This window comes from Colobus angolensis, unplaced genomic scaffold (genome assembly GCF_000951035.1).
Source record: "Colobus angolensis palliatus isolate OR3802 unplaced genomic scaffold, Cang.pa_1.0 Scaffold268, whole genome shotgun sequence".
NCBI lineage: Eukaryota > Metazoa > Chordata > Mammalia > Primates > Cercopithecidae > Colobus > Colobus angolensis.
In genome coordinates this window covers 3,851,686-3,873,305 of record NW_012115910.1, presented here as the reverse complement: position 1 = coordinate 3,873,305, position 21,620 = coordinate 3,851,686, and the positions used below count along the sequence as shown (strand labels likewise).

At 43.6% G+C, this 21,620-nt stretch overlaps 1 protein-coding gene across 4 annotated transcripts in view; it reads right to left on the bottom strand.

The window, feature by feature from the left end:
* The window catches only part of COBL (cordon-bleu WH2 repeat protein), a 208,826-nt gene that overhangs the window by 33,930 nt on the left and 153,276 nt on the right, over positions 1-21,620 (bottom strand). The window contains exon 7 of one of the 4 annotated variants that reach the window (XM_011947525.1): positions 15,634-15,908. The exons of the other annotated variants lie outside the window; for them this stretch is intronic. Within the exon in view, the coding sequence (XP_011802915.1) occupies positions 15,634-15,908 (275 nt within the window). Of the gene's footprint in view, positions 1-15,633; positions 15,909-21,620 lie in introns of those variants that run through there. 4 annotated transcript variants of the gene reach the window in all.

Here is a 21,620-nt window from a genome sequence, read left to right as displayed (position 1 = left end):
CATTTGGAAGTGGATTCCCTTGGAGAGTCCTGGTGTTCTCCCAGAAGAATGTATACCCTAGTTTAAACCCACCAATGTACACAATACATTTCAGTCAATTTAAGAGTTGAGATGGTGGGATTCATGGACAATACCACAGGAATATAGAAGTGGTCGCTCATTCTAATTAGAGGAGACAGGAAAGCAACCATTGGACTGCGTCTGAACACAAGCATGATTTTGGCAGGCAGAGGACAGTTGGGTCAAAAGATGGGAAAAAGCAGAGAAATGCCAGGCTGCACGGGAAACAGCAAATACCGTTGAGTGGTTGGAATCCCTAGTGTCTGTGTGCACACACAGGGTGCAAATGTTCAGGAGGCATGGTTTGGAGACGCAGGGTTTAGGATTTGCCTTTGAGAGACCTTCTGCCACCAGCATTATATAGATTCTGCTCTGAGTATGCACCTCAAACTTCGTTCCCCTCTTTTTCTCTAACTGATTCCCTAGGCACAGTTTCCTCCAAGTGAAGTTTGCCTGTTCATTCCTTGTCAAAATCACAGCCTCTTTAGTTTGATGGGCACCATTTCCTAACATTTTATATTAAGGCCCTAGTCAAAAATGCCACAGACCTGGGCTCCTCAAAGACATTCCATGATGAAGGTAATCAGTTGACTCCAGAACACTGCAATATACACATACACATTTTTATCTTTTCAAGAAGGCAAGATAATGAAGGTTTGAAAAACATTTATCGATCTAAAATTAGACCTACATTCTCTTAAGAGTCAAGTGATGTATTCTTGGTATCAGTCAGCTCCTATTTCCTCACTATCTGAATCAAACTCTAGTCCTAGAATCCTAACGTGCCTATTAGAGTCCCTGGGCAGAGAAAGTTCCAAGTTATTCCACTGTAAGACACAACTGCTGTTCTTTTAAAAACATATAATAAACAGCTGTTGTTTTTCTCTGCCCACCACTCTCACTCCGTTTGTGTTAAAAGAATTCTGGCCTCTTGCAAGTAACCAATTATCATATCTGGGTGAGACTATCTGCCCTTAACTATTCCCCTAGGACAATGTTATGTCCAAAGATGAGTATGTGTCACATGCTGGACCAATCAAAGTCCTTCTCAGCACCTTGGGTATTCAGGAAGATGGTCCAATTGGGCTAGAATAAATGGATTGGGTATAAGTTTTGGATAAATAGCTGCCATTTTAACCAGCACAGGGAAGAACTTATCCACGGATTGGAGAAGAACATACTTCTAAGACAATGTTTCAGCTCCTGGACCCAACCATGCCCATAATAAAGATGAGTCTCTTGGAAGTGCCAGTTATGTGAGCTAAAAGTCGCCACAAAACCCAATTATGTATAACTGGTCAAGACATATTTCTGAGAACTGAGGAGTCCTGTCTAATAAATGTCTAAATTTCCTTGATTTTGCACATATATCTAAGTAACATTATGGTATTTCTATCATAGGAACCTTTATTTTATATTATATATTAAATTGGACAGCTAAATACATGTCTTTCCCTTTCCTAGATTTATTTTCCATTGTTTCGATTATACACTTTAGTATAATCTAACTTAGGAGGGTATACTCTCAAAGCTCTCTTGTGTCCGAAGGCTGGCTCCATTTAATTCTCATCCTTGAATACCTGTATATGGCTAAACCAAAGGAAGGTTCAGATGAAAATCCTTCTTGAAGACTGTCTTCTCAGCTCCTCTGTTTTCTAGCATCTTGTATCACAGATGAGAGGGCATATGTTCTCATGATTTGTTTACAGCTATACATAACCCCTCTCTAGAAGCTAGTAAAATTTTATCTGTGGAGTTTTAAAATTTTTACCTGAATGTGTCTAAATGTGCACATTTCTAAAGATGTGTATTTAATCACATATCTAAAGATGTGTTTTGATGCTTATTTGTTTTTCAATAATAGCCTGCCCTTATTTTATGTATGTGATGATCTACTGAAATTTTCTGAGGCAATGACTAAAAGTATTTAAAGTTTTGTTCTATTTCCTAACTTAACTCCACTTCCTTTGGAGTAAATTTCTCTGATCACCTTGTTGTCCTTCTCTCATGCATTAAAAACACAATTGTCTACCGAGTCGTGGCGTCTTTCCTGTGTTTAAATGGGGGTGTCAGCAATGGTATGGAGTGAATTTCTTTGCCACATGTGAATACTGCTGTTTCCTTACTATAGATCAGAAAGCCTATCAACAGCAGTCATGGATGCGGTGCATGAACCAGGACTGGACTAAGTGAAATTCCACAGGGACAGAGACAGATGCTTGCATGCTGGGGTGAGGATTCAATTTGGATGGGGTGGTCAGTTTTTCTCTGTAGCCACAATGCTGGCTTTCACTGATGGTGCTGAGAATCAGTTCAGCTACCCTGAAACTGAAGTTTCATTTTATTTTAATGTGCTTTTTTTTGTTTCTAAGCAAATAGTTAAACAGGATTCCTCCTCTATGCCACTGTCATGGACTTTAGGAGTAGTCTAAAATATTACACTATTGGCTAATTTACTATCAGATAGTACAGCCCAACACTGATATTTGCAAACCAAATAATGGTAGTTGGGTTTTGACATTCTGCAGTGTTCAAATGGATAATATTTATCTATCTCCTTATTTAATCCACATGCCCCCTGCAGTGTGGATATTATTATTCCTATTTGGCAAATTATCAAAGAAGCCCCAACCAACAAATTATGTCATCTCTCCCTGAGGGTGTGTGTTGCAGAAACACTCTGCTCGGCTTATAAAAGGGGCAAGTTCATTCAAACATCACAAAAAACCCACATGGTAGGCAGGAGTCAAATTAAGGTTCTTTAACCAACGTGTTACATGAATCTTACTGACTATATCTGCATTTAGACTTTTCTAAGACGAAAGATTTTCTACCATTTTCTGTGTAACAAATCTTGGATCCATTTATCTGGGAATCTCAACATATTTGAAACCATTTCTTGAGGAAAAAACCTTCAGTCCTTTTTTACACATTTCTGGGGCCTTACCTTTGAGAGAAGTATGGGGCAGTGGATGGCCATCCCCGCTGGCAAGAACAAAGCTGGTGTCTTAGTTTTCATTGTCAAAATAGAAACTCTGTCTCCAGGTTGTCTAGTCTATTAAAACACATAAATTTTATTTAACCAATGCCTCAGAAAGAGAGGTTCAGGGACCTGCCAAGGTGCCAAGGGACTCAATCTCAAATTGACTATACTTGGGTCTATTATGAAGCAAAGGTGAGTCAGCCACCATCTGAGATGGGCAACCTAAGAAAAATGCCATCCCTCCTTCTGCTGCTTTCTTCCAACTTCTATCCTTTTATCATCAGAATCCTAGAGAATAAAGTCTGTGGCCTACTTGTACTTAGCTTTCCATAACACACTGTTCATCCATCACTCTGGATGTAAATTTCATATAAAAATGACCAAATTATTAAATAAATGAGTGCTGTTTGATGCAGCATCCTCTCTGATCCCTTTAGCCTTGTTTCCCAAGAAGGCAAGACTGAGTTGTGCCTTTGTGGCTGCCTTTAACTACATTTCCTCCTCCCTCTCCCTTCCCAGCACATATCTTTCTGAGCTCTCCTAGTGTTTACTTCTAGCCACTTAAGGAAAATGTAGGTTTCAAAAATAGCATTAATTAATATATTTTTATTTCCAATAACTTAAAATAAAAATTATTCCTTTTTCTAGACTTTTCTAATTTGAATAATATTGACACAAAAAGCTGCCTCCAATCCCCTTTGAAATTCACTGTGATTTAACTAAGAAATAAAATAGATCTCTATGGATAAAAGAGAGGAAAGGAGTCAGACTATCCTCTTGCCTGACAGGCAGATGGCATCTTCTGGGCAAGCTGTGTGCCCTGACCTGTGCTGCCCTCAGGGACCCAGGCTGACCCCGTTCAAATGGGCACTTGGAGTTCAGGGCATCTCACCCAGTCAGGAAGGCCTCCTCAAGCTGGCACACCGTGCAATGTAAATTCTTGATAATATAATCAATATTTAGTATGTAATAACAGAAAAGAGCATTCTTTGACAAAAGCTAAGAATCCAGATGTCTGAGCCTCACCTCTTGCATGCTGAAGAACAGACAACATTACAGGTCACTTTCTGTAACTCAGAGAAGATGTCCGGGTGCGCTGTAATGCCACCCTGTAATGCCAGTCATCCCAAGCGCCCGTCCCTGTGCCTCACCTGCCCCCAAGAGGTGCCTCCCCACCCGGCACAGGGCCCCTCGGCCGGGCCCAACCAATCTTAGCATCTCGTCTTCATGTCTCTGCTCCTCCTTCCCTTATACTTAAAAGTGGAGGTTGGTGGTGACAGACAAAATTGTCACTGTTCCTCTGCAATGCAACATTTTATTAAGTGTCTTAAAGAAAAATTACAACATAAAAAGGGCTGGGCACAGTGGCTTACACCTGTAATCCCAGCACTTTGGGAGGCCAAGGTGGGTGGATGACTTGAGGTCAGGATTTCGAGACCAGCCTGGCCAACATGGTGAAACCCTGTTTCTACTAAAAATACAAAAATTAGCTGGAAGTGGTGGCGTGTGCCTGTAATTCCAGCTACTCGGGAGGCTGAGGCAGGAGAATCGCTTGAACCCAGGAAACAGAGGTTGCAGTGAGCTGGGATCGTGCCGCAACTGCACTCCAGCCTGGGCGACAGAGTAAGACTCTGTCTCAAACCAACAAAGAACACATAAAAAGGGAACTTTGTGCTTTTTTTTTTTCTTTTCACATAAATTACAAACTTCTTTTTTGGCCAGTTCTTTTACTTCCTTATGGACGACTTCTTAAATTTTGCCATCTATAAAATCTATTGAGTTTGTGAGATTTCCACTGGGTTGGCCCCACAGTTCCGTCTTGCTGTCCAGGCCTCTTCACGCTCCTTGGGGGCGAAGGATTCTTCATGGGCCTTCCTCATATGGGTGCTGGGCTTGTTGGGAGATGGCCATGTTTCTGATGAATTGAAGCTACTGTAACATTTTTTCTCTTCTGACTGCCTGGCCTGGAGAGGAGTGACTTTCTGATTTTTTTTTTCTCCATGGTATATCCCTGCACTGTGGACTGCTGTGGGCCCCATTCCCCTCTGCCGCTTGGCCAGGGGCCTTGTGCCTGCTTGGGACAAGGCAGGCCCCAGATGACTAAGGCCAGCCCCAGCCTCCTCAGAAGCCCCCAGTATCTCAGCTCTCCCTCATGCTTCTGTTTTATGATTTCCTTCTCATTTTCTGTGCAACATAAAGCTCAGCTATGCATTTACAATGATGCCCATCACAGAAACCCAGGCTTTCAAGATGCTTGGTAGCAGAAGGGGTTTTTGGGGCACATCACCCACGATATGGCTGGAAATATAAGAAAATGGAACTTGCTTTTAATGTAAAACATCTGTTTCCTTTCCACAGCCTTCCTCGTTTCAGCAGAGGTTGTCCGCTGTCCAGGATCCAAACCTTTCTTCCCTGGAGCAGCCTGGAGAGTTGAGGGGACAGATGGGAAGCCAGGAGAGAGGGGGTCAAGGGAACAGGTTCAGAGAGAAGAGGACTTGCAGATATGACCCCAGGGTTGGCTACTGCACCCATCTCCAGCTGGAGTTCTCAGAACATGTCCTTCTCTTTCCTCTTGAAAGTCCTCATCTTCCTGCAAGGATGGCTCAGGCCCTCCCTCCTCCATGAAGGTAGCATCTCCAGGGGCCCCAGCCCGCATCCTTCTTGGACTTGCAATGCCCATGCCACTGCCACTCTTTTCTGTTGCACTAATGGCGTGTCCTTCCAGCTCGGCTCAGCCCCTCAAGGGCTGCAGGAAACTCAAACTCATCTCTTAATGTCCTCATCCACAAGGCCGAATTCCTCTCTCTAAGGACTCAGTGAAGATTAAACGAGACAGCACTTATGAAGGAGCTAGCAGGGCACAGGGTCAATGCTCAGTAATGGTAGCTAAAATTATCACAGGTGCTAGGCCTAGCTGCCTGGCTGGCCATAAACATCCTAAGTTCTCTGAGAAGATGATGGTTTAATACTTGGCCCATGTCAGAATCCCCTGGAGGGCTTGTTAAAATAGAGATTGTCCAGACCCCATACCCCCATGAGTTTCTGATTCAGTGGGGCTGGGGTGGGCCCAGGGGTGCATGTTCCCAGGTGCTGCTGCCGGTCAGCCTGGGCCACACGTGGGAGGGCTTCCTTCGTACCTCCCCCAGGGTTCCTGGCCAGCCGGCTTTCTCCCCTTGCTGGGCTGCAGGTGAGAACCACCTACATTAAAGCTTTGTGCTCCATGTAGCTTTCTGTCGTCATCTTACTGAAACCTATTCCCTGCAGGAATTCAAAGACAGCTGTCTCCAACAACAGGCGCTGGAGTTAATGGACAACCAGTCTCAAAAAGTCACATTCAGTCCCTGCTCTCAAAAGGCAGGAGTATTTGCCTTTTTCTAAAATTAGCAGATTCCATTTCCCATCTCAGTGCTCTTCACATGTCTCCTGTTTCATGGGAACTTGTCCCAAAATGCCCTCAACAAAGTTACAAGTGACATTTTCCTTCAGACAGAAGTGGAGCTGAAATAATTACTTGTGGAAGCTATAATAGAGCAGTATCACAAAGACAGAATGAGGAAACTACTTACAAAAATAAAACACATTCCAAATGTTTGTAAACTATGTCAAAAACAAAGAGCAAAGAAACAATATGAGGGGGTGCATGATGAAGTTGGGGGCAGGACGAAGAGCGGGGGTAGGAAAGCTGAGCAGGGTAGGGGTGGTACAGCCTGAGTGTGAGCAAATGGGATCCTGAGATGCTAGAGAAAACAGAAGAGAGGCAGCAAAGAGCCTCCATGTCCCAGGTGTAAAAGGGCTGTCAAAAGGCTAGTGAGAGGTGCCTGCAATGTCACCAGGGGAAATGAGCCCTCATCAATGGCAGCATTGAAGCCTGAGTCTCCAAGGATCACCTGTCTGGTGTCTCTGCATCAGTGCCTCCATCTGCAACCTCAGGGCATTAGTTTCCTGGCCAGTTGGGTTATTTTTGCCTTATCAGTTATTTGTACCAATTGCCTGAAGTTTCGGTCAGATTAAATAGCAAAGACCGTGAAGACAACTAATTTAAACTGTTACCTGGAGTTCTGGACTAAGGAATAAAACATATCTTTTAATATTGAAAAGATACTCTAATACAGGCTTGTTCCAAGATGAGTTCTCTTCTGAGTATTTTTAGAAATCACACAACGCTAACATACCATTAAAAGTGAGTGGAGAAAAGCGAAATGACTAATAACTATGCTTGTATAGAGTGCTCCCAACACACACACACAGCAAAAACCATCATAGTAGTCCCACCTTGTTGGAGGTTTTGCTTTCTGCAGTTTGTTACCTGTGATCAACCAAGGTCTGAAGATATTAAATGAACAATTCCAGAAACAAACTCTTGGTTAGTTTTGAATCGTTGTGTCCTTCTGAGCAGCCTGGTGAAATCTGCCATCCTGTGCTGTCCCGCCACGGACGGGAATCCTCCCTTTGTCCAGCGGATCCACACTGTCTCCTCCCCTGCCTGTGAGTCACTGAGCAGTGGTCGTGGTTCTCAGATGGACTGTCTCAGTGTTGCAGAGATTGTGTTCAGGGGCCCTTATCATACTTAATAATGGCCCCAAAGCACAAGAGTACTGCTGTTGGCATATTGTTAGAATTGTCCTATTTCATTGCTAGTCATTGTTGCTCATTGTGCCTAATGTAGATATTAAACTTTATCACAGGTATGTATGCATAGGAAAAAGACAGTGCATATATATACACACACACACACGTATATATATGTGAATGTATGTATATGTATATGTGTATACACACACACATGTATATATATGTGAATGTATGTGTATATATATGTATATATGTGTATACACACACACACACACACACACACATATATTCAGTGCTGAGGTTTTAGGCATCCACGGAGGGTCTTGAAACATATCCCCCCGTGAATAAGTGGGGGACTACTATACCTAAAAGGTACTCAAAGACAGTAGAGTAGTCAGCATAAAAGCAATGAAAAGTAACACGATGACTTTCCCCTACAGCTCCCCTCCCGTAGTGCAGCCTGCCTTGGCAATGTGCATTGGCTTGTAACAGTGATAAGATCAGCATCAGGGCCCATCATTTTGGGAAACTTGTATAGAATTGTTTCTAGCCTTATCCAAAGTCAACAGACTACACAGCCAGCAAATTAAATGTTTCACACAAAAACCACCTGTCTAACTCACAATTATGGTGGCCCAAAATAACTCAGCTTTATTGGCCAGAAAACACTCACCTCAGCAAAACCCACCAACACTCAAAATAACCTACATGAGATGCTGGGGCTCCAGCCTTAGGGTTTCAGGGTCTGTCCCAGGGACTGGAAGTTGGGTGCTGTCCCCTTGCGAGGCAGGGACCCCATTTTCCCCTCCATGTCCTGAAAGGATAGACAGCCACACCCCACCTCTTCCACTCCTCTTATTACAGATACCCTCCTACAACCACATTCTACCAGGGTTTTTAAATTAGGATTATTTTGGTTTTTAAAATGAAGTTTGTTTTCTTTTTCTTTCATATAGAAAGTAAAGGAAAACACAAACATTTGGAAAGAAAATAATCACTTATCCCCAAGATAACCATGGTTTATATTAGGTTGTTTTTTTTGGTAGTCTTTTTTTTAAGAAGCTTTTTGGATAAATGTAACAAAATTTCTCAAATGTTTGAAGAAAATCAGATACACTGTCTTTCTGTGTTTATGTATGCACTTTGTACTCAACAGATTAAAGACACACTTTTCTCCATCTTTTGTGTCAATTTAAACAATTATGGGTACGGTGACTCGCATCTGTAATCCCAGCACTTTGTGAGGCTGAGGTGGGAGGATCAAATTATCCAGGCATGGCAGAGCATTCCTGTAGTCCTAGCTACTTGGGAGGCTGAGGCAGGAGGATTGCTTGAGCCTGGGAAATCGAGGCTGCAGTGAGCTACCATTGCACGAATGCACTCCAACCTGGGTGACAGAGCGAGACCCTGTCTCAAAACAAATAAACAACAACAAAAACAACAATACAACCCCCCAAAACAATTACATAACACTGTATGGATTCGACTGTGGTCTCCAGCAAATCAGTGCTTACAGGCTATGGCTTCTCATCTGCAAAAGGGGGATAAGAATAACAGTATTCATTCACTCAGGAGCTTCACGGAGAGGCATGATGAGGCAGGGAAAGCCTGACAGAGCCTGGACAGCCGGAGCCTGTGAGTGTGGGCTGTTAGAATGAGTCTGATTGCTGTGATTCCCATCTGTTTTCAGCCTACAGGCTGATACGGCAGGTCCTCCAACATCTTTCATTCAACATCAACTTATTATCCCAGGCTGGGGCCGCTGTCTGTGCAGACTGCACCATCTCGGCAGGTCTGCATGGGTTTTCTCCGGCTGCACTTCTCTCCTCCCATGTCCCCACACTGAGCATGTCAGGGTCACTGGGGTGTCCAAATTGTCCCCATGTGGATGAGTACAAGTACACCTGCAATGGGATGGGGGCCAGTCCAGGGCTGGTTTCTACCTTAACCCCTGTGCTGCCATGGTAGGCTGTGGCCACCTGTGACCCTGAACTGGAAAAACTGGGTAAATCATCGCATTACTTGCTTTAATTAATCTTTCTTAAATGTACGTACAGCTCATACTTATTTCAGTGTTTAATATTAGTAATGTTTGGTTTTTATTTAGAAGTGCTTTGGTCTTTATTTAGAAGTTTTGTGATGTCTTGGTGACCAGAAATATGTGCTAAGAACTTAACTCGTTTTTATCAGTTGGCCTATGGTAAAATTGGTTTCGTTATCTGTTGTTCTGCATAAAGCTGCGGTTTCCAAAAACCTATCGATGATGTTAAGCGAGGAGGACTTACTGTATAATCATTAATTAGTGGCCATGATCTTTTGAAACACTGGAAATTAAAGAACAAATGTGATTATGTGGGGGCTGCAGAAACTGCAATCTTAAGGCTTTGGGGAACCTTCTCAGGAATAGGAGAGAACGGGGACGGGGTGAGGGGGCCTGAAACACATGGGTTTCTAGGAGGGAGTCATGGGGTTGTTTGTAGATCAAACAAGCCTGGTCAGGTGGGGGTGGGTGGGAGGGTGAGGGCTGGCCCTGTTAGCATAAGCGAGTCCGAGCCAGGCAGGGAGGAGTTGGTAAGGGTACCGTCTCCCAGTTACCCCGCCACTGTTCCCTCATCCTGCTGTCTGCACTAACTCCACCCAGAAATACAGCCAAGATGATTGCCTTCTATGTGATATTCTCCAGTCCCAATGGGATCTGAAGGTTTTTCTCCTTCTTAGCATTACCCACTGTGGCCTGTTTTTTGCTAACTGTTCAATCCTCATCGCACCCCTCACAGGGAGCATGTGGCCCTCCATGCCTGTGTAGGACTGAAATGGAGGCATCTGCTCCCAATTTGTCTTGAATAAACCCTCCATAGGCCCTCCCTTCATCATGGGTCCTGCCGTAAGCTCTGCCGGATGCCTCCACGAGTCGATCTGATTTCGTCTTCAGTGCACACACTTTACTCTGGCTGTCTGACAGCAGTGACTCCTCCAGGTATTTTCCAGCACTCCACAGGTCCCTGAGCACATGAACACCAGCCCAGATCTCACAACGAACGGTCTTAACAGGTTGCATTTTCTTCACGGTTATCAAAGCAACCTCTGCAGGAAACTACTTCTTGGGAAGCAAAGGTTCCCACTGGCTTCTCCATCAGTAGCTTACAGAATGTAAGTTCTGCCAAAGTTACTATGTGTAGCTTGATTCACAGAAGGCCTTATCCACTGTCATGGTATTCCACAGAGCATTCCTTCTGATCAAGGAACTCGCTTGATGTTCTCCACTACCTTGAAGCAGCTGGTTTGATAGAGCAGTAGAGTAGACTTTTGAAAACTCAGTTACAGGGTCAGAGAGGTAGCAATACCTTGTAGGGCTGGGGCAATGTTCTCCAGAAGGTGTGTATGCTCTGAATGACGTCCAATATATGGTGCTGTTTCTCCCACAGGGTCCAGGAATCAAGAGGTTAAAAGGGGAGTGGCACCATCATTATCCCTAGTGACCTACTAGCAAAGTGTTTTCCTCATGACTTTTATGTTCTGCTGGCTGAGGGATCTTAGGTCCAGAGGAACAAATGATTCCACCAGGAGGCACAACAATGATTTCACTGAACTGGAAGTTAAGATGCCACATGGTCAGTTTGGGTTCCTCAGGCTTTTGAGTCAACAGGTGAGGAAGGGATTTATGGTGTTGGCTGGGTGACTGACCCAGACTACCCAGGGGAAAATAGACTACTGCTCTAGAATGGAGGTAAGGAACAGTATGGGATGCAGGAGATCCCTTTGGACTTCCCTTAGTAAGCCCTGCGATGAAGGTCAATGGAAACTACCGTGACCCAGTCCAGGGAGTACCACTAATGGCCCAGACGCTGCAGGAATGATGGTTTGCATCACACCACCAGATAAAGAACCACAACCAGCTGAGGTGCTTGCTGAAGGCAAGGGGAATACAGAATGGGTAGAAGACATTATAAATATCAGCTGTGATGTGACCAGTTACAGAAATGAAAACAGTAATTGTCAATGAGTATTTCCTTCTCATTTTGTTAAGAATATGTTTGTATGTGTGTGTGTATACATATATGTATATACATAAATACCTTTGTTTCCTTTCCTCTTATCCCTTAACATGGGACATAAGCGACTTGTATAGCAGTGTCTAATTATTGATAATTTTACATCATAGTATTTTAAGTTACAGGATATCAGGAGAGAGTAAACATCAACTCAAGGACTTTACCTTCTCTTCTGGGAAGGCATGAGTGCATTTTCAGTTGTACACAGGACAGCAGTGTCACGCCAGTTGGAATTGTGACCTAGTTTTGTCTTTCTCTGGAAATTACAATTTAAAGATGTGCACATAGGTGGCAAGTTGGCAAGCGGTGAACCTGCAATGGCTAAGCAAGGGGTATTCAGATACCTGGTGAAACATTATTTCTGGGCGTGTCTGTGAGGCTGTTTACCAGAGAGATCAGCATTTGAATTGACAGACAGTAAGGAAGATGTGCCCTCATCACTGTGGGTAGGCATCCTATCTGCTGAGGGTCTGAACAGAATAAAAAGGCAGGGAAGGGTGAATGTGTTCTCTGTGTTTGAGCTGGGACACCCATCTCCTCCTGTGCTTGAGCATCAGAGCTCCTGGTTCTAGGGCCTTGAGACTTGGATATAATTTCATCACCAGCTTTCCGGGGTCTCCAGCTTACAGATGGCAAACAGTCAAACTTCTTGGTTTCTATAATTACACAAAGCCATCCCTATAAAAAAAAATCTCTCCCCGCCATAGACACACACACACACACACACACACACACACATACACACTCATAAATATATCCTATTGGTCTGTATCTCTGGAGAAGCCTGACTAATAGAGATTTTGGAATAAATATTCCATTAGGGCTAAACAGTATGGAGGGTTAAAATAGGCCTAATTTTAAGAAAATCTTCATTATCTTTCTAATGCTTTGAATTTGTTCAGAAAATAAAACATACATTTAGCCATGGTCTAATTATTCATTACTTTAAGTCTACAAAATTAGCTTTCCCAGGATGCAACCCTGATAGCAGATCCAGTGTGGATGTTTGCTGCAGTAAAACACAGTTCATGGCTCTCTCTCTCTCTCTCTCTCTCTCTTTAACTTGTGTCTGTGAGAGGTGGCAGGAGATACATCCAAGGAAACTTGCTTGAAGGTGCAGCTGCTTCCCCAAAGCCTCCATAATCCCAAGCTCTGGGTCATCCCCTGAGTCACAGCACGACTGCAGGGCAAAGGCTTAAAGTCAGAGCCATGGTGTCCCGGCGCTCAGCTGGCCTGCTGAGACTTGGAGAGGGGCTTCCAATTAACACTGCTGGTTTCTCTGAAGCGGCCAACGAGTGGCCACTCCAAGTGTCTCAACTAAACTGGACCAGTTTAAGACCAGCCACACTGGCTGAAGCATTCCCAGACAACATCACGTCTTATTTACTTGTGTGTTTCATCATCACATGGAAACGTGGGTACTTGCTGATCTGCAGGGGCTGGAGGAGAAAATGATCTTTCCCTTGTCAGCCAGGGGCATGGCTCAACGTGCCATCTGAGGCAGTTCTCAGCCTGCCATCTCAGGAGTCGTGCCTGCCAGCATTAGGGACTGCGTCTGGAGGGGGTGGCATGAGCAAGCCTGCTGGTCCTGGCTCGGCTATCCTGGAAGAGGCCCTGAGACACCTGTGGAGAGTGCTGGGGCACACACAGGAGCAAGCACAGTGAAGTCCTGAGTCTTTGACATGCATTTGCTCAGGACTCCAACCCAGCAGCCCCCGAAACAGTGAGAGGCACTCTGTGCTGCAGGGCAGGCACTTCATTTTTTCAAGCTGTGGGGGGCACATTTTCAGCACTCTCTCAAAGGCAATACACACAGTTCTTAAATTTCCTCAGAAAAAGGAAGAAGACAGAAATTGCTCTGCATCACTTATGTGAGTGTATGAGGTAGAAAATTAAACATTTTCCTTCTCACTTTTCTTTTAAGATGGAGTCTCACTCTGTTACTCAGGCTGGAGTGCAGTGGCGCAATCTTGGCTCACTGCAACCTCCACCTCCCAGGTTCAAGCAATTCTCCTGCCTCAGCCTCCCGAGTAGCTGGGATTACAGGCACCCACCACTGCGGCCGGCTAATTTTTGTATTTTTAGTAGAGACGGGGTTTTGCCATGTTGGCCAGGCTGGTGTTAAACCCCTGACCTCAGGTGATCCACCTGCCTCGGCCTCCCAAAGTGCTGGGATTACAGGCATAAGCCACTGCGTCCAGCCTAACATTTTCTTTAAGGGTTGTGTATTTGACAACACAATCCTTATATTTTTCTGACTTTTTAAAAATGAGGGTTTGAATGACTTCATTTCTCCAGTTTGACTGAATCAGGGAACCTGCACCGATCCATCTACAGAGGTCTGCGGACAGCAGCAGGAGGCAGACTGAGGGCCAGGTATGGCCTCATGAGGACCCTGAGGAAACCCGGCGCCTAAACGTGTCTGTAAGAAGCAGCTAGTATGCATCCCACACTTCCTTTCATGCAGTAAAACTGGTGTTGCCTTATCTCTAACTTTTTTAAAAAAGAAGAAATCAAGATTTTAATGCACAATCTTCTACATTTTTAAATTGTGGCTATTTTCATAATAATTAGGATCTGCTGACTCCAACCCAGCAGCCCCCAAAACGGTTCTAAATATTCTATGTGTATTTGCATGTGTAATTCTCAAAAGCACTTTTTCTTTCAATATGAAGAAACTCAGGTACAGAGAAGTTAAGCAAGTTGCCTGAAATCACCCAGTAACAGACCCAAGCCCTGAGTCCACGCAACTTAGCTTTAGCCCCATGCTATGTACTTCTCTGGACACTGCAGGACAGTCAGCACCCTTTCTGCCCCATCCCCTTTGTGAAGCAACCTGGTTGTCTGGGAGATGAACCCTGATTATCCAATCAAACATGGTAACCCTGTCCTCCTCCCTGACGATTGATCAGTGCATTCTGGCCTAGGTCAATAGGTGTGTTGCATTCCCTCAGCTACTGTGATTGGTTCTGGAACTCACATATGGCTGATTTGGGGTAAGTGAGCTGAACCAACCCCTATAGGTACAGTATAGGATCCCATATATATCTCTGTGCATTAACTCAGCTTGAGTGGCTTTTTTTTTTTTTTCAGGCAAAGATATGCTGATTCACCAGCAATCCCACTTCTAGGTATATATCCCCAAGAAAATGAAAGCAGAGTCTCAGATAATTGCATACCCGTGTTCACTGCAGCATCATTCACAATAACCACGAGGTGGAAACAACTTAAATGTCCATTGACAATGGATGGATGAAGAAAATGTGGTCTATACATATACTTGGAAGATATTTGGCCTTAAAAGGGAAGGGAATTCTGTTATATGCTACGATATGGATGAACTTTGAGGAAATTGTGCTAAGTGAAATAAGCCAGTTGCAAAAAGACAAGCAGGCAAAGGGGAGTTGCTGTTCAGTGAGTAGAGAGTAGGAGATTTGCAGGACGATGAGGTCCTGAAGATCTGTTTCACAGCATTGTGAATATACTTAAATCTATTGAAGCATGCATTTGAAAATGGAAGGAATGGGACATCTTATATTATTTTTTTAAAAATCACAATTTAAAAAAGCATACTGATGCAGCAGCTTATTCAAACAATTTTAAAAGTCTTGCCTGGGTTGAGCAAAACAAGCCTAAGTGAAACACAAAGGCTGCCAGGCCTGAGCATGGTCTCCTGGGCCCTGCTGCCCGGAAAGGATGCAGCGCGGTCTGTGGTGACGGGTTCATACTCAGGCTCATTTTCCTCATTTTTTCTCTCTATTAGCTGGGAGAAACCAGGGACAATATGGCAAGCTTTCAGACAGATAGAATTCATTACATTACAACTGTGTGAATAACACTGATTTCAGGAGGAACATTTAGAAGTCGGTCCATAGAAAACAGCTTCACAGTATTCTAACAAGCACACAAAGGACAGAAAAATACAAGTGTTAGCTGATTATGGATTGTCTCCCAGGTGCCAATATTTCAGAGGTAGGTAAGACACAAGATAGGTTTTGTGTGTGTGTGTGTGTGTCTAAGTGTGCACATGCATTCACAAATGCTTGAAAGACCTAAGTGAAGGCTGAACAGTGCCTGGGGAAATGGGGAGGAGGAAGAGAAACAGGAACACTTGATTTCAGGATTGTGCAGAGAATTGCGGTCCTCACTCATCCACAGGGTTCTTGGCTTTGCTGTGCCTGGGGCTGAGGTATTCAGAAGCAAGCTCAGAAGTCTTACCAGAGCTTCAGCTGCTCCATAAACTGTGGGGGCAAGGAGGAAATTCAAAGTCAGGGCAGAGGCCGATGCACGCAGGAATGGTGGTTCACATGCAGTGTTGGGCCGGTGTGGGCTGCGGCCAGCTTTGGGCAAAATCAGCACAGTTGGCCAGAAAGGTGGCAGGGCCCAGGCATCCAACAGGGCCAAGCCCTGGAGTCAGAGTCCGGGGCTCCCCTGTGCATCCGCCTGGGTACAACAGAAGCTCTCCAGCCTCTGTCATCATCAGCACACAGGCTAATGCATATCAGGTGCTATGGGCTGAACTGTGTTCCCTAAAAATTCATATGTTGAAGTCAGAACCTCCAGTACTTTGGAAGGTACCCTTATTAGGATAAGGTCTTTTAAATGATATTTAAGTTAAAATGAAGCCATTAGGGCGGAGGCCTCATCCAACAGGACTGGTGTCCTTATAAGAAGAGAATGTTAGGACACAGACACACAAGAGAAGACCTGGGGATAAGGCAGCCATCTGCAAGTCAAGGAGAGAGGCCTCAGGAGAAACCAACCCTGCTGATGCTTTGATCTCAGACTTACAGCCTCCAGGACAGTGAGAGGATAAATTTCCACCCAGTCTGTGGTATGATATCATGGCAGCCCTAGCAGACTAACACATCAGTGCACTGTGTTGCTGTGATGAAAATATTAAAGTAATTGAAGTCCAGGACAGTGTCTGCGGCTTGAGAGGCCCACACATGGTGACTGTCTCAGTCTCTGTGAGGTCCTCTGATCTCTCTTCCTCTGGAATCAAGCCCCTCCTTCCTGGTATTTTTGTGCAGCCCCACACTTGCTGTTGGCTGTGGGTTCAGGTGGGCTTGCACATGACAGATCCTCCCACAAAGCTCAAACAGCACGCGCCACCTCCTCCACTTTCTCCTTCCTCTGTGGACACAGGGAATGGCTTCCTGGGGAGATCCGAGCAGGGTTAGAGCCTTGTAGCCCTCTCCACAGACTAACAGGACACAGAGTAGGGAGGAGGGATAGTGGAAGTTAGGCAGGTGCTTGGACCAGACTGGCAAGGTTCAAGTCCTGGCTTAAATATTAACTTGCTTTTGGTCGCAGACAAGTTTCTTATTGTCTCTGTGCTGCCGTTTTCTTATTTGTAAAATGAGGATGATAACAATAGCAGTGACCTCATAGGGCTGTGGTGTGTGTGTCTAAGTCTAGATTAAAGGGTTACTCCAGGAAAAGTGCATGGGAAGGGGGTGCTGCTTTAGCCATCATCACTTCCTGCCCCAACCCCACTGGCAGCACATCTATGAAGACTAATACCCCTGCCTCTCCATGGGCTGAGCCTTCCTGTAGTCCCACTATGCAGCCTGCACCTAAGCAGAGGCCGCCTCCTTCATGGCAAGGTGCCTCCTGGCTAATAAATAGCCAGATGGAGGCAGACCTAAATGCAAGGGCAGAGATGAAAGATGAGGTTTGAGTTTACTAATATGGTTGATTTGGATTTCTGCCCTATCTAACTATGGAAGACTATCCATTTAAACAATTAACTAGCCTATTCGCTTTAATCTTTAAATCTCTTCCAAGTCATAAATTAGGCACCAAAGAAGAAGCCTGACAATAATTTCTGGGAGGGCAAAGTGGACAAGTTCAGAATTCTTGCAAAGCCTACCAGTGACCGAAGAACCAGGATCAGAGATATATTGTGCGTGGGGTGGGGTGGGGGTGGGGGAGCATACTGGCAGCAACAAGCTAACAAAGGCGCATACTGTTCTTAGTCTCATATCTTAATACATGTGCAGGCACACACACACACAGTTTATACACATGGATGTATGAGTGCACACATGTTATGTATGTATATTTGCACACATTACAAATGTATATAGATGTGCATGTATGCATGAATATATACATACATGAATATGTACACCATGTGTAGGCATATATGCATGCATCTGTATATATACATACATATTTTGTATAGATGTTTAAGATACACTATGTGTGCACATGTATTATGTGGGTATGCATACATGCACTGTATATGCACATGTACAGGAGTCTATATATGCATTCACCATGGGTGCACATCCATGTATGCACATGTATGTGTGCATGTATACACATACACACACATCCCTTTTTATACCTACTAGTCACACTGTAACAGTAGAAGGGGAGACAGCCATCTGAGCACAGACCCTTCCTAGCTACGTGATCTTAGGCAAGTCACTGGACTCCTGACTCACTTTCCTCTCTTTGTAAATGAGAGAACTCAATCCTATAATTAGTCGCTAAATTGTTGTATCACTAGCTGCAACATAATATTGGCATAAATGCAGCAAAGCCTCAATGTTAACTTCTTGTATGTTTCTTTCCATTCCCTTTAACTCTGTCCATCAATGGGGATAATCAGGGATCCCCCTGGTGGCTGAAATGTGCAGGTAAAGTCATCCAAGAAGCTCTTGTCTTAAATAAGCAGTCCCTTTGGCTGCTCTCTAACCTGGCAGAGAGGGAGTGAGGGTCAGTGGGCAGCTGGCCACTGCAGTGGAGCCCAGGACAGATGCTGCCCTGGTGCCTGCAACTGCCTAGCCCCAGCCAGGCAGCTGGGCTCCTGACTAGAGCCAGCAATCCTGGTTGGCAGTTCTCAAACCAGCCTGGCACCGCAGACGAGGTGGGCTGACCCCATCTCAGCTACTTTTGGTAAACATGGTTTAAATAACACACTCATGCTTCTTTGGCAGAAGAAAATTAAGTGGAGAAATTACCTTTGTTTCTTCTTGAAAACTTGGATGGGGGAGAAATAGTTCCAAAGGTTGTATGTGCACTCACATCCCCACATTTTCACTTCACAAAGGATGCATTCAGATGACTATTAAAATGCTGTGACCAGCTTTCTTTCTCCTCAGATCAATACAAAGCTTTCTCATTAGGGTCATCAATTTTAACACTTAATGTTCTCCATTTAAACAATTTCCCAATTAGCTAGAACGGAGTTTTACTTCTCAATTAATTTAGGATTTGTTATTAAAACCTATATTTTGCTAACTTTCCCATTCGATTTACAGTAGTCATAAAGTAATGCATACAGTTGTGTGCATGTCTTATGCATATATACACATATACATACACATACTTGCACAGGTTAAAAATGATGACAAAGGGATGGAAGGAAACTTGAGGGTGATGGATGTGCTTATTCTCTCGATGGTGAGTGATGGTTTCATGGTGAATACAAGTGTCGAAACTGATTATATTATATACTTTCTTTGTACATATGCAGTGTTTTGTGAGTTATACTCCTATAAAGTTGTGAAATATAAAAAATAGCTTAAAACCCAGAAATCCCTATCAATGTTCTTCCTATACTTCACCTTGCAATATTAAATGGAGACTTGTAATTTTCCTACTAGAAGCTTGTCTCAATTTATAACCATTTACTATTATTTTATATTTATTGAACTTAAGTAACTCAGTCTTCACATGTAAGGTTTCTGCTATGGAGCCTGAAGACTCCAAAATTTGGGCCACTTGTGCAGTGAGTGACAGTTCCAGCTCAGCAAAATGTCGCCCTCAGCCTGATCGCACCCAATCCTCACTAATATGACAATGACAATGTAAAGGGGCAGAATGGAGCCAGCAGACATGAAAGGGAATCTGCCTTCCAGGGCATTCCCTGCACAGCCCTGTCAATACACCACTGTGGGTGCAGATTTGGGGTTTGCCCATATGAAAGACCAGGTGAGAGAGAAATGATTGAGAGAGAAAGGCCAAGTGAGGAGTGCAGGGATGAGGCAGAAACAGGCCAGCGATACAAATATGCTTACTTCCACCACCAACTACACTTCTCTTGTTGGAACAGCAGCTCTGTAAGTTTGTGCATCTGCCTCTCTGGTCTTCTTAGGCTCCTGACAATAGGACATAATCACTTCTCCTTTAAATTTCTTGTTGGAAAAATATGAGCCTGAAAATACTGGATTCTCAGCCTGGGTGTCAGCTGTGGGATTGGTGGGCTCCGTGGCGCATGGCAAGTGCCGGCCTGTGCTCAGGGAGCACCTGCTGCCAAGCTATGCTCATGGCTTACTTGAAGGATGTGAGTCCTTTGGGAAGGCTCTTTAGACATTCCAGGAAGAACCAGAATTTCAAGCCAAATCTGACTTTTAATACTGGCAACTTTACCTGGCAGAGAGGATGCGTGTGTGGGCTAGACATGGCAATATGCCATCCATTTCCATCCTGTGGCTGATGATTTGTATGATTCAGGATGTCTTTATATTCCTCCCTACCACTTCTTATTCACACAAAACATACAGGGAAAGGATGTATCTGCTCTTTAAATCTTGTCCCTTATGGGCCAAAGAAGAAAGTATGATAGATATTGGCTATTCTATTTGTGTTCGGGTTTTATGTTTTGGTTATTTTTTCTCCTCACTTCCTACCCTGAAGCCCTGTAGCAGATTTATCAACCAGGAAACAGTGTGTCCAGTCTAAATAATCTCAATAGATCTAATCTCTTTTGGGGGTGGGGTTCTTTTTTCCCTTTACTGAAAAATACACTCAGAGCCTTCTTTTATGCAGCTTCGTTCACAGTAACAAAAATTTGTCATTTTCTTAATAAGAAGAAAAAAGAAGGGTTATAATACAAAGCCTTTAAAGGTAAAATCAACACAGAAGTAACAGTAAATTTAAATCACAAAGCTTCCAGCAAAGAGAGTTATTTGACAAAAGGGTTACCAATTATGTGTTGCTATTGGTGACAAATAAAGCAAAGAAACCAAAAATATACAGATAACTCCTGAGCTTCATTTTATTTAATACTTGAACCTCTGTCTTCACTGAAGTGTTTGAAGTTTGCTTGTTGTCATTTTACCATGGTGACTAATAAGGTGCAAAAGCTATTTTGGGTTTTTCTCCTGCTCCACATTCCTTGGGTATGAAGGATGAAACAGTTAAAACACACACACACACACACACACACACACACACACACACACACTTCAAAGAAGCTGGAGGAAGCAAGTGCTCTGTATGTGGATTAATTTCTGGGTCTGGATAATCTGTAATTGGTTATGATGATTCCAGACATCTTGAATACTTTTTTGAAAGGCCCTCACTTTCTCTTGTAATTTTTGGAAGATGTACTCTTATGCCTATGGCAGAAAAGTTTGTTTTGTTATGGGAAATGTTAGTCTGCACGTGGAAACGTTTTGAATCACGTTACATGAGCTATGGAAGTTGTGAACAAACTGTATCATATTATGGATCCAAATTAGCATGAAAACTGTGAAAATTAGCAGTTGATAAGCATCACAAACACAGATGCGATGTGTGATTGATTATAATGGGTGCTAAAATAAAATGTCAGTGAGTAAACAGTTTAAAGATTTTTCCAAATTGTTTCATCTGTAGAACTAGGAGCATTTATTTACAAGTATGTGATTTTAGAACCATATGAAAAGGTCAAAAGTACTGGTGAAGTGAGATGGCAAACATTATCATATAAAGTAGCTTGCATTTTAGAAATCACAGCATGCTCAATTGTCCACTGGCAATACAGTCTCCAGGGTGAAACTAAGAATTTAAGCCAACTATAGTTGAAAAATAATGCACAGTTTTTCTTTTACTTTAGCATTTGCTACAGAATTGGTATTCCCAAGGGATTATTCATGCTATCAACTTGTCTGCATGTCTCTAGTTAGAAAATGTGAGCTACCATCTTTTGTGGATAGGGTGTATGACATGATGGA